This window comes from Xyrauchen texanus, chromosome 2, assembly GCF_025860055.1.
Source record: "Xyrauchen texanus isolate HMW12.3.18 chromosome 2, RBS_HiC_50CHRs, whole genome shotgun sequence".
Taxonomy (NCBI): Eukaryota; Metazoa; Chordata; class Actinopteri; order Cypriniformes; family Catostomidae; genus Xyrauchen; species Xyrauchen texanus.
Window position 1 is genome coordinate 9,073,520 of NC_068277.1, and position 13,343 is coordinate 9,086,862.

The window sequence follows — 13,343 nt, forward strand, 5'->3', positions numbered from 1 at the left end:
CACAGCATTTGTGCTTAAATCTCCATGCATCTTTATGTATACAGCATTTAAAACAACAGAGTTGACGAAAGTGCTTCATAGTAATACAATTTATTACATAACATTTCAAAATAACCACATACACAAACACCAGTAGTCTAAAATACAAACACTCCAAAACTGTGTCCTACATTTAATTTGCCAGACTCAATGTCCAGTGTAAACGGATGAGATTTCAGACATGACTTGAGAGTCTTCAATGATCACACTGGGCCATTTCAAGTATAGCTTGGCCAATTTTTTGCTTCCGGCAAAAAAACACACGTCTTAATATAAGCACGATTCAAAATAAAGCTAGATGCTGTATAGTAAAATTTTATATTCTCTGTAATAATAACAATAGTTAATCAATTTATCACAAGCAAGCCAGCTGTTGAATAAAAGCAAAGACCTATTAAAAAGTTCTATTTTCACTTATGTGGTGTGGGGGCATGGTTAAGTGCCGGTTTGTGAATGGATGGCGAGATCAGGAGATGAGAATTGTAAGGATTATCACCTGGCAATGATTGTCTCTAACAGCTGTTTTTCATTGCAGTGAGAGTGGAAACGGGCTCTTAAGAGCAAGCCAATGAGGGGGAGAGAGAGCTGCATGGAGCAGTGTCCAGAGTGCAATTTGTATTGTGCTGAAAAGCATTAATTTGAGTGTGACAACTGAATAGTGGAAAATATATATAATATATATTTTGAGTTGGATCTCGACCGTCTCCCGCTTCCTCCTTTTTCACGAAAACTAAGAACTTTGTTACGCTAGTGCTATGGGAAAAAATCCATACAGTCTCTTTCACTTTTCCAAATGGGTGGAAACCAATGAGGAAATTATATAAAATGGAGAGAGAGAGAGAAGTGGAAGCAAATATAAGAAAAAGAAAATTAAAACTCATAGGTTAACTAAGCGGGACACATGCTACCTAAAGGCCGGGCGCTGCCATTTGTTCCTGGATTTTCTGTGTGCGCTGACCAGGTGCGATCGCCAAGTACATTTACATTACATTTATGCATTTGGCAGACGCTTTTATCCAAAGCGACTTACAGAGCCCTTATTACAGGGACAATCCCCCCGGAGCAACCTGGAGTTAAGTGCCTTGCTCAAGGACACAATGGTGGTGGCTGTGGGGCTTGAACCAGAGTCCTTCTGATTACTAGATTACCAGTTATGTGCTTAGACCACTACACCACCACCTCTCAAGTGACGGAGAAATTGAGCTCTGCACAGTTCGCTTGCCTGATGCAACATAACTCCAGCCTGTCTCACCTGCCACAGGTATTAGCATTGTCCATCATCTTTTAACCACACGCGAAGACTCTAAACTTATTTTTCCAGGCTCTGAATGTTCAGTGGTGGGTCTGCTACGTAGCCTACTTAATGCAGTCAACATACACCCATACACGCTCACTACCCATGCACGCACAAACGTGTTGTGAATCAAACGAAGGTCAGAACTGAATTTAAGCCACAATGTGTTTGGTACTGTTTGTGTATTCATTCGTTTTTGTTTTTGTCATTTTGAGGAAAAAGAGAGAAAAAAATACATGATGTACAACCGCTTTTTCTTTGTTTTCTTAAATAACGTGTTTTGTTTCACCTGAAAATCTTCAATTTGTTAGTGTACATTTAAGTCCATATTATATGTGCTATTGTGGGTATAGAACAGCATTCATTTTGTGTATCAGTGGTTTATGAGCTATTTATTTTATTTTTTGACAAGTAAAAACTTGTCTGTCTCCCAAACAATTTGACTCAAGCTACCAGTTATTAATTCTTTGGGAATTCTTTCCGGGAATTAGAGGAGGAAGAACTTCGCCATGGATCCCTCACCTCTGGAGGACATGGTCAAGACCCTTGCCAGCATCCAACAAATGCAACATCAAGCCCTCCTCGAGCGGTGCACTGAACAGGAACAGCGATTCATTGTTCTCCTCCAGGCCCAATCGGAGGACCGGAAGATGTTCCAGCGCTTGCTGCACCAGTAGGGTGCTGCTGCCCCAGGTTCTGCCGGTCAAGATGGGCCCCCTTGATGATCCGGAGGCCTTTTTAGGGCTCTTTGAGCAGTCGGCAGGTGGAGGTCCTGCAAGCCTCCATGGGGTTCTCCTCATTTGAATTGTTGTATGGGCGTAAGCCTCGCAGTGTCTTGGATGTCGTGAGGGAAAATTGGGAGGGGGGGACTTTCAAACCGTAAAAATGAAATTCAATATGTGCTTGACCTGAGAGCAAAACTCCACAATTTGGGGCAACTGTCACAGGAGAATTTGCTACAGGCTCAAAAACGTCAATCCCAGCTGTATTACAATGGAGCTTGGCTATGGGAATTCACATAGGGAGTTAAAGTCCTTGTATTACTCTCCTCATCAAGCTCTAAATTACTTCTAAGGTGGCAAGGGCCTTTTGAGGTCAATTAGTCGGGGAAGTCAATTATGAAATTATACGAATGGATGGGGTAGAGCATGGCAAATTTACCACCTCAACCTCTTAAAACCATGGAGGGAGGTGGTCCCTGTTGCTTTGGCAACGGTGGTACCGGAGAGGGAGGAGCTCGGGCCGGAGGTGAATTTAAAAGCCAATCGCAGCACCCTGGTTACTTGCGGAGACCACCTCTCACAGTCACAAATCACGGATGTGGGCCTGTTGCAAAGAGAATTCTCCGATGTGTTCTCACATCTTCCCGGTTGTACAAACCTCCTAAAACACCATATCAAATCAACCCCAGTGGTAGTGGTACATAGTTGTCCCTACCGATTACCCAAGCACAAAAAAAAGTGGTTTGGGAAGAATTAAAGGCCATGCTTAATAGAAGAACCCCACAGTGACTGGGCCAAGCCCGGTGGTGTTGCTTCCAAAGGGCGTCGGCTCAGTCCGGTCTGTGTGGATTATAGAAAAGTCAATGCAGAATCTAAATTTGACAAGTATCCAATGCCTCAACGGTTGGGCGTGACTCGCTTTAATCAACACTGGATTTAACAAAGGGTTATTGGCAGATCCCCTTAACCCCCTTAAAACCATGAGAAAACAGCCTTCACACCATTTGGCTTGCACCAAATTGTGACCCTTCCATTCGGTTTGTTTGGGGCCCCGGCTACGTTTCAGTGCCTTATGGACTGGGTCGTCAGACCGCACTCTGCGTATGCCGCTGCCATGTCATCTAAATGACATCATTATATACAGTAATGATTGGCTTTGGCATATGCAGCATCTGAGGGCGTTTCTAAGGTTGCTGCAATGGGTGGGACTCATAGCAAACCCCAAGAAGCGCACAAATTGGATGGGTGGATGTGCAGTATCTGGGGATCCACTTGGGTCACAGACAGGTGCTCCCTCAAATTGATTGTACCGTTGTGGCTGGCTATTATAGGAGGTTTGTTCCTAATTATTCGGGCACCACCAGCCTCACTGACTGATCTCCCTAAAAAGGTAGCCCCAGACCCGGTCCAGTTGTCAGAGCCGTGCCAACAGGCTTTTATGCAGGTGAACGCTGTGCTTTGCTGTGGGCCGTAGTTATATGCTCCTGATTTTTCTCACAATTTTGTTGTACAGACCCACGTGTCGGACGGGCGGTTGGGAGCTGTGTTGTCCCAGGTGGTCGAGGGGGAGGAGCGCCTGGTGTTGTACATCAGCCGTAAGCTTTCTGTGAGAGAGGCGAGGTACAGCACCATTGAGGAGTGTCTGGCCATCAAGTGGCCAGTCCTCACCCTTTGGTATTACCCCTGGGATGGACTTTCACCCTCTGTTCACCCTACTTCAGCGTTCAAGGTGGTCCACAGATGGTGGATGCAAATGGCTGTCATGGACCTTTTCTCCAAAAATGATGATGGGGGGAGTACTGGGCAGGCCAGATGGCCCCCCGGCCTGAGTTGGGTGATTGGGGTGTGGTTAAAAACCAGTTTGTGAATGGAGAGCGAAATCAGGAGATGAGAACTGTAAGGATCATCACCTGGCAATGGTTGTCTCTAACAGCTGTTTGTCATTGCAGTGAGAGTGAAGACGGGTTTTTGATAGCGAGCCAGATGCCAGTGAGGGACAGCGAGAGCTCTACGGAGCATTCCAAAGTGCGAATTGTATTATGCTGAAAAGCGTTAATTTGAGTGTGAGATAGTCATGACTTTATTTCAAGACGCATGCATTAACTCTTATAGTATGTTTTTCAATCTTGTTGAATGTTTTTATATCAAAATACTTGAGTTCCCTGGCCTTTGTGTGACCCAGGAGAAAGCATATGAGGCTACTGAAAGTGTTGGATGCTACAGAGGCGACAAAGAGCACCAAGCTGTAACAAAATAATGAGGCTATGAACCTCGAAAACACAGCTGAAGATAAGGAGTAAAAACAACCAGTGGCATGTATTTCTTTTAATTAGTTATATGCTGACTATCTTTAAAATATATGGTTGTGTGTTTCATTAAAATACATGATGTATTTCTTATAAAAGGTATCCCTTATATGATATATTTCTGACATGGTGTCTTGCTTTAATGAGTTGGATGTATGATGAATGTCTTTAGAGCATGTATTTTCTTTCATTAATCAAATGATATCGTGTATGAGCAAACAAAGCCGCCTCATGAGGGCACACTGGAATGTAGGTGAAAGGTATGTGAAGAGGAAAGGCTGTCTCTTACACAGGTGACTCTAAATTAATGTGCTCTTTGCACGAACTGCCCAAGATATGAGAAGTTGCCAGCTGTATATGAAAGATATATGTTAATAAAAAAATAGATAATACAATATCTTATTAACGAAGGACATAAAACATATTGGTGGTGAAGAAAAAGACAAGGGCAGTGTTGGTCAGAGATGGTGGGCGAAAAGATAAAAAAAATTTATATAAATGAGAACTTATGATGTAGTCAGAACGGGCAGCTGACCAAGTTGGTTGGTGTTCGATAAACTACAAATTTGGCTTCTGGAACTCAAGACTCTGTGATTTTTCTTGGAGAAGTTCTTCGATTTTGCACGACACTAGCCCCACTTCTTGTATAGTTCCTGTGCTCCTCATTGTGTAGATTATTTCTAGATTGTCACGCTTCTGTACTTCTCAAAGGAATAATTGAGATTTCTCGTTCTGTCATTTGTTCAAATGCCAGGCCTGCTTTCTTGTCATGAGTGACACTTGATCGGAAAAAAAACTTCTTTGCTTAGTTTAGTAGCACATTCGATACATTCTTCAAATAGTGTCATTCTTCAAATTTGTGTCCTGAGCGCTGTCAAAGAACTTGATACTTTGTGTTTTGGAAAGAACGGAGGACTTTTTTTAATTATTAATTGAATACTGAAATATCACTTGGCTATCTGTTTGGAGCAGTTTCTTAACCTTATCTGCTTTCCAAAGAAACCTTGTAACTGTGAACACAACTGGTTCATAGCTCTTTAGACATGCCATTGTAAAATGTGGGTTTCTGGAAATTAAAGAAAAATGCACAGGAACCATTGTTTTGTGCTGCATGTCAGACAGTGGAGCATCTGATTTCAATTCGGTTTCTGTAAGGGTTGTGAAAATGCATCAATCTGACAATAAAAATTGTATGCATTATTTATGGAATTAATCTTAATTTATGGCACAGACTCGCTGGTTTTTCACTGTAGGAAATGCAATAAAGCAGCTCTTTAAGACCTTCAACTTACACAAACTGACACTGAGAACTTTGCGTGCTTAAACCAGTCACAGACTATGTTGGCTTGACACAAAGCCTTGTCTGAAAGTTTAAACTAAAAACAAAAAAATGTGAATGTTACAATTAGAAATCATGATTTACTTGCCTTTAAGCCATCCTAGATGTGTATGACTTCTTCATCAGAGCCAAAAATTAAGATTTGTAATTATTTTATTTTCTGTACAATGGAAGCAAATGGGTGCCGTGAGGATGTTTTGTCAAAAAGGCATATTTTGGCATCATAAAAGTAAATTCACACTACTCCAGTCAATCATTTTTGACCCAGGAAAACCCCAAATGGAAATCTCTACAGAATGGGACTACTCCCAAACAGGTCAAGAAAATAAAAGAGGAGATTGTTAATAAAACAGGTGCGACATCTGTGGTTTGCTCGATGATAATAACTTGTAATACAAGCAATCTGTTTTACCACCTCAAAATTAGGCAAAAGAATATTATGAAAGCCAAAAGATGAACTCTGCATTAATTCGGTCATTTATTTATTTTGAAAGTGATATTTATTTTCTTCAAGACGTTTTTTCTTTTCTTTGTCACATTGCTTTGAGAAGATCTTACGCTGATGTTACGCTAACTGACATCAAATAACTATTCGACAATCAAAATTTTTGTTGACCTTTTTATTTATTGTTGACGTTGTCAATAACGGCGACTAATCTTTTCAGCCCTATTGTCAAGCCAACTTAAATAGTCCAACTTTTAAAAACAAGTTTCGATGCGACAAATACATCTGATGGGATGAACCTGAAATTATACAGGGCTTCCTTAAGAACTTTCCATAAGAGTTGACATCAAGCAACACACTGACTAGTCAAGTTTAAAAGGCTGTAATTTTGCTCATTCCTAATTCCTTGTGTGAGGACTGATTTCCTCGAAGAGATGGGTCGAGGCTGCTTTTTGTGAATACTAGAGTGGTTGTATTGAAGCTCTATGATCATTGAGATCTGCTGTCTGGATTGGCCTCAAGTACACCTGCTAGGCTTCATCATCAAATGTACAGCTGCATGGAGTGCCTTACGTAGCTCTAAATTTCTTGACGTTAGGGCTGGGATGACGTCGACGCAAAATATGCGCGTCGATTCGTCGGACCCAAAACAAAGATGGCGGCGCCGAAGAGTAGTAGCAACACGAGTGGCTCCTCAGACTATCAGAAGTGCAAGGCGGCATGCACTCGTTCCTCTAAAGTATGGGAATTCTTTAATTTAAAAGGAAACAATTCCGTGATATGTCGTCTTTGCAAAATGGAGATGGCCTTCCATTCTAGCACCACGGCAATGCACCAGCATCTGAAGAGGCGCCACCCGGTTGCAGCTGCAGATGACAGAGCACTGTAAGTTTTTTTTCAACTCCCCACTTTGCACTCGATGTTGGAGTAGGCTATAATACGTTGTCGACGCCTAAAGTTTTCAAGCTATAGCTATTAATAATGCGCTTATAGCTATGAATGTCGTGAAAAATACATAGAGGACACTGACAACGCGCTGACAGACAGGACCAAGCAGGTAACATTTAATAAAGTCTCAACTTTCAAATTTGGTCATTCAAAGAAAATTAAACCATAAATAGGCCTACTATTTTGTGGCTCTTAAATGTGTCGTGACAGATTGCCTCAGTTAAAGCTGCTCGTGAACCGATCATCTTTTCCTTGGTTAACTTATAGCATCAAATAGGCTAAACATGACTGTAGCCTACATCAGAAGGACTGTTGTTTTAACCGCGGAAAGATGTCAGTACAGTAGCCTACAATCCGTTATTCAAATTCAAATCCACCGACGTTAATCTTCTCTCTCCTGACTACTTTGTCGGACAAAAATGGCGTATTATGATTGATTGATCAGATCGCCAGTCAATCAAACTCCTGGCAAATGTTTTTTTTTTTACATTTTATACACCCCCACCCCCGATGAAACCAGTATTACCGGTGTTGTCACAAGTCTGGACTGAAGGACTGAAAAAATGAATCGTTAGATTAATCGATGCATCGAAAAAAGTAATCGCTAGATTAATTGTTTCAAAAATAATCGTTTATCCCAGCCCTACTTGACGTCATTTAGGCATTCAAGCAAATCCTGTTAACCTCAGCCTTTCTGTGTGCTTGTTGAGCTAAGGTTGCAAAGCATACAAATTAAGTGCTGAAAGATTTTGGGTATGTTCAGAATGGCATAATACCATGATACGCATACTGTTTTTGCTGTATGTACACTCACTGAACACTTTATTAGGAACACCTGTACACCTTATTCATGTGATTTAATCTAATCAGCCAATAATGTTGCTGCAGTGCAATGCATAAAATAATTCAGATATGGGTCAGGAGATTCAGTTAATGTTCACAACAACCATCAGAATGGGGGAAAATTTTGATTCTCAGTGATTGAGCATGGCATGACTAATTAACTGGAACCAAAATCAACAACAATTGTTTCTCAACTCATTATTTGGTTGGACTGCCAGATATTTTTTTTACACAGTTGGGGTAAAAATGTTCAATAACCAAAGTTACACATTTGAGTTAACTGCAATTTGCATACATTTGGCTGGCTTTGGCATTGAGGAAAAAAAGTCTGGTTACTATAGTAGTTCTGTTAATTCTTTAGGGTATTAACCCCGCCAATTGAATAAAAGAAGCTAAATCTCTTGTCTGTGTCCTCCATTACTGTCGTTCAGGTGTTATCTACTTAAAGAACATGGTGACACAGCACTGGAGTGAAGGGGATAACACAAACACTGAAGGACCCACCAATAACATCCCAGAAGAGGACAGGCAGTTCATTCGAGACAACATAGTGGAGGCCATCATCCAATCCCCAGAGCGCATCAGGTAACAAACCACTAAACTCATGGAGGGGGGGTTTGGAGGTAGACTTCAGTTCCTAACCAATTTATCTATTTACTTTTATCAACTGGTAGAGTGCAACTCACAACCTGCATTCACCACTTGATCAAGCAAGACTACCCCAGTAGATGGACGGCTGTCGTGGACAAGATCGGCTTCTACTTGCAGTCCGACAACAGTGCCTGCTGGCTGGGCATCCTGATGTGCCTCTATCAGCTGGTGAAGAATTACGAGTAAGACCTAAGAATAAGTCATAAAACCACTCATTAGCTGTTTCTTTACACTATTATATTCAGTGTCTGATTTATCTGCATAAGTTGCTAATGACGTAGTCACCAGCATGTTGCCAATTGACTGTTCTACAACAACTGAGTACCAAGCTGTTAATATGGAAAGAGTTGGAAAATTGCCCCTGCTCACATCCATCCATAGCATATCACTCTGGTGCTGAATTCATGATGTGCATGAGACATTGCCTGGTATTGAAGGCAATATTTAAACAGCCATGCACACACTGAGTAAGCCTACACTGACAATGGCAATAAAAGTGTTTACATGCATGGTGAAATCGATTGAATTTTGCTTAAATGGTGTTCTGACATTTACATGATCATTCATATTGTTGCTGAAGAAATCATGCATGTAAACACAGTGCGTCATGTATATACTGTGCGTCTCATTGTATAAAACTTTGAAGAACGTTGCACCCCAAATGATAGGAAAACTACTTTAAATCAAATTGGACAACTCCCAACCGATGTTTGCAAACATTTTAGTGGACATTGAATGCAGCCGTATGCAAATGTGGTTTCGATTTTGTTATTTTTTTTTTATCACATTTCATGCATTTCTGTTCAGACAAAAAAGATCCAAGTCTGATATGCCTAGCAATTAGATTTAGGCTGCCATTTATAAAGAAAGCCAAATAATTAAACCATTTTGCAGCATCCTAATGTATGTATGTGTGTGTCAATGTTTGTAAGGTATAAGAAGCCTGAGGAGCGTCAGCCGTTGGTTGCTGCCATGCAGATCTTCATGCCCATGTTGAAGGACCGTTTCATACAGCTGCTGCCAGACCCCTCCAGCGATTCTGTCCTGGTGCAGAAGCAGATCCTCAAGATCCTCTATGCTCTCTTTCAGGTAATACCATCACTGTTGCCTTTACTGAAGGTGTCAACCGTTTATCTTCACTAAAGGTTTTGTGTTTAGAGTCTTCTGTGAATTAATCTATATGTTTTTACAGTACAACCTCCCTCTGGAGCTGATCAATCGCCAGAATCTGACAGAGTGGATGGAGATTCTGAAGACAGTCGTGGATAGGGACGTTCCTCCAGTAAGAACATCATAATGCTAACATAGTTGTTTGGTTTATAAGAAGCTAGTTATCGATGTTCTGAGAAGGTGCATTTGATTGGCTGTGAGTGGATGTGTGCGTAGTGTCTGTCTGCGTTTAGGGTTGTCTCCAGTCTGTGTCTTACAGACTGTGTGACAGTTCTCATGCCACACTCACAGCCACAGAGCCACTGGAGATCATAGTACTGGCCCTGTGACGTCTTTATGACCCTCTACCACTGGTCAGCCTCCATAGTCTCCTACAAAACTAAATAAACACAATAAAGATTAAATAAGAGATTACCTTCTCTGATAAACCTTTTTCCAAGTTATTTTTGTTTTAAGTTAACCTTACTGGCAGCTCCAAGCAACATCAGTCCTGACTGATCACATTTGAGAGCATTTAGAAAACAAAATTGTTGATAACACTTTACACTTCCATGAGCCATTAACATGCATTCAAATATTTGTTTTTAAATTTTCATGATATTCAGAATAATTAAAATGTAAATCGTGCTACATACTGAATTTTTACACTTTTCAGTCCAGAGTTTTTAGTGAAAATGGATTATCATCTCTGTTTTGTTTGTAATATATGTCAACCTGGATTTCTGCATGAAGATATCAATAGAAGCTGTGAAAGAACAGGTTGCATGAATCAGAAAATGTATGTTTTACTGCTATGATGTTTGGCTAGTTTTTTTTTCTCTAATGTGCTTGTATGTTACTGCAGGAGACCCTACAGGTAGATGAGGATGAGAGGCCCGAGCTGCCTTGGTGGAAGTGTAAGAAGTGGGCGCTTCACATCCTTGCACGGCTTTTTGAGAGGTACAGGACAAACACTTACCCAGAGCTCATTGCAACACTTTTCCCTGGAAAGCTAAAGATGAAGCTCTCAGATGACCCATGGTCCAATGACTCTGCCCACACTGAGCAGTTATTTTCAGTGGAAGATCCTAAGAGTTTGAAACTGGATGTTGGTGGATTTTCATTCATGATCTTTGTGTTTTTGCTCCAAGGTATGGCAGCCCTGGCAACACAACCAAAGAGTACACAGAGTTTGCAGAGCTTTTCCTCAAGGGTTATGCTGTGGCTGCACAACAGGTACAAAAGATGTTAAGAGTCAGTGAAATGCTGATATGTGTGTGTTGAGAAGTGATGACCTTTGGTTCCTTGTGCTCTTATTAGGTTCTGTTGAAGGTGTTGTATCAGTTTAAGGAAAAGCAATATGTGGCTCCAAGAGTCTTGCAGCAGACACTGAATTACATCAACCAGGGAATCGCACACGCCGTCACCTGGAAGAACCTGAAACCACACATCCAAGTATGTTGACCTTGTTGTACTCTAATGTAAAGCAATTGTTCCCCCGACTCCATTTTCTTTTTGTACATTGTCATGTGTATTCACAATGAAATACATTTGATCTTGAAACTAGCTTCTTTAACACTACCATACAATTTTGTAATTTAATAGAATATCAGGGTCGGATGTAATTACAGGTTGAAGCAGGGCTGGGTAATGTCACTTGAAAGGTGTTTTTTAAGCCTTTTGACAATATTCAATATGTTTATGTGTTTTCTATGTAATGAGAGAACCATACATTTTTAACAGTCTTAATTTGGAAAAGCCATTTTGGATGAGTTTGAGATGTTTAATGTGAAAACCACTTCATATTTTCTTGTTTTTATAATATAACAATACATGTTATTAAAAGTCACTTTGGTTATATTTTAAAACGCATAAGATGAAGGTTTGGGATCGATGCCTTTTTCACACATCGGTAATCAGAAGATTTTCCTGATGATTATTGATATATATCAGGATTTTTTCCGATATATTTAGGGCTGCCTGTTGCACAATAAATAGTATTTGTGATTTCTCAACACAACTTTGGTAAAGTGTGAGCAGCAGGATATATTTAAGGGGTTGCACACAGTGTTCTAAAATTTGAAGAAAAATCCTTATTCAGAGGCTGCCAGATCATTATCAAAAGAACAAAGATTTACTCTAGCAATCACTGGAGAGATAGATATATACATGCACACACATGGTTGGGAGGTATATTGAAATGTATTCCACTACAGAATACATGCTGTCAAATGTAATTTGTAACGTATTCCGTTAGATTACTTGAGGTCAGTAACGTAATCTAAATACTTTGGATTTATTATTGAACTCTGATTACTTCTTCAGCTCTGGTAGATTTTTTTTTTTTACTTGTTTTGACTATAAAAACTCTGTCAGTACAGTAAGACAAAATACACATGTTAAAAATACGTTCTCTGAAAAACCTAAATATCTTGCGCAGTGTTTCTTGTTTTAAGGATTTTTAGATAATTTTACAGGAAAACAATACAAAAGTTTTTATCAAGAATATGATTTTTGCCTAATTTCAAAGGTCTTACTAGAAAAAAGAAATTATGATCCAACGTGAATTTTCTTGATAAAAAAATATGATCGTGCCTGGTAACGTGTGCATGTATAATGGATAGAAATAGCATTTTAGCTTAGCGTAAAGCAGACAATTTATTTATGTTTACATTTATTTCTATTTCTTCTGCTCCAAACTTACTTCAAACGTACTTCTCTGTCTGCTCGTATGAGTGTAACACATCATAAGAAAGTTTTTCACCGCTGTTCAAATGCACTTTGGATCGCATCTTTTAAATGTATAAATGCTTTCCATCTAAAGGACTAAATATTAAATGAAACGAATGACAATAAAATGCAAAGTAATCTCTTCAGTAATCAAAATACTTTTTTAATGTAACTGTATTCTTAATACCAATTATTTAAACTGCAACTGTAGTGGAATATAGTTACTTATATTTTGTATTTTAAATACTTAATCCCGTTACATGTATTTTGTTACTCCCAACCCTGTATATTGTGAACATGCATCTTTCATATAGCTTACACAATGTATTCTCAGTTACAAGTTTGTCTTTTTGTAGTTCGACAGCTTAAATGAAACTTCTTCAAAGATATATACAGAGAAGTTGTATAATGATTTGTAATCATTCAGTTTGCACAGTTAAATCAGTTTAATACTATATCCTGCAAACCTGGTCTCTCTCTTATTCTTGGGAAAAAGTTTAAAACCTCCTGTGCAAGAAACTCAAAAATACCCATCCTATGTTGTGATACCGGTATCTTGCGACCTGCTTCAGTAAATGTTATTTCAGACTCTTGTGATCTCCCAACGCTATTGTTCATTTTTAAAAAGCCAAAACGTGACATGATAAACTAATAAAATAAAACAAGTCAAATTAATATTTTCATATTGTACCTAGTTAGGTCTCTTGTATAATTCACAGCATTAGCTGGTAGAGAATTAATTTCATATTTAAGCAAAAGGGACATTATATGCTTTTCAGTGTTGAGTGCAATTTTAATCTCTTAAAAATGACTCATTAATGTTTTATTATTACTCAAATATACCCATATTAATTGATATCGATTCGGAATCAAATCA

The 13,343-nt window shown here is 39.5% G+C and overlaps 1 protein-coding gene and 1 non-coding gene across 2 annotated transcripts in view; both read left to right on the forward strand.

The window, feature by feature from the left end:
* ipo7 (importin 7) overlaps positions 1-13,343 on the forward strand; it is a 32,475-nt gene that overhangs the window by 5,963 nt on the left and 13,169 nt on the right. The window contains exons 3-9 of the mRNA XM_052146203.1: positions 8,368-8,521; positions 8,611-8,769; positions 9,520-9,676; positions 9,780-9,869; positions 10,602-10,696; positions 10,888-10,972; positions 11,057-11,191. Of these exons, the coding sequence (XP_052002163.1) occupies positions 8,368-8,521; positions 8,611-8,769; positions 9,520-9,676; positions 9,780-9,869; positions 10,602-10,696; positions 10,888-10,972; positions 11,057-11,191 (875 nt within the window). The remainder of the gene's footprint in view (positions 1-8,367; positions 8,522-8,610; positions 8,770-9,519; positions 9,677-9,779; positions 9,870-10,601; positions 10,697-10,887; positions 10,973-11,056; positions 11,192-13,343) is intronic.
* LOC127619906 (small nucleolar RNA SNORA23) lies at positions 9,955-10,136 on the forward strand. The gene has a single exon (XR_007967641.1). It is a non-coding gene; the product is annotated as a small nucleolar RNA SNORA23 (small nucleolar RNA).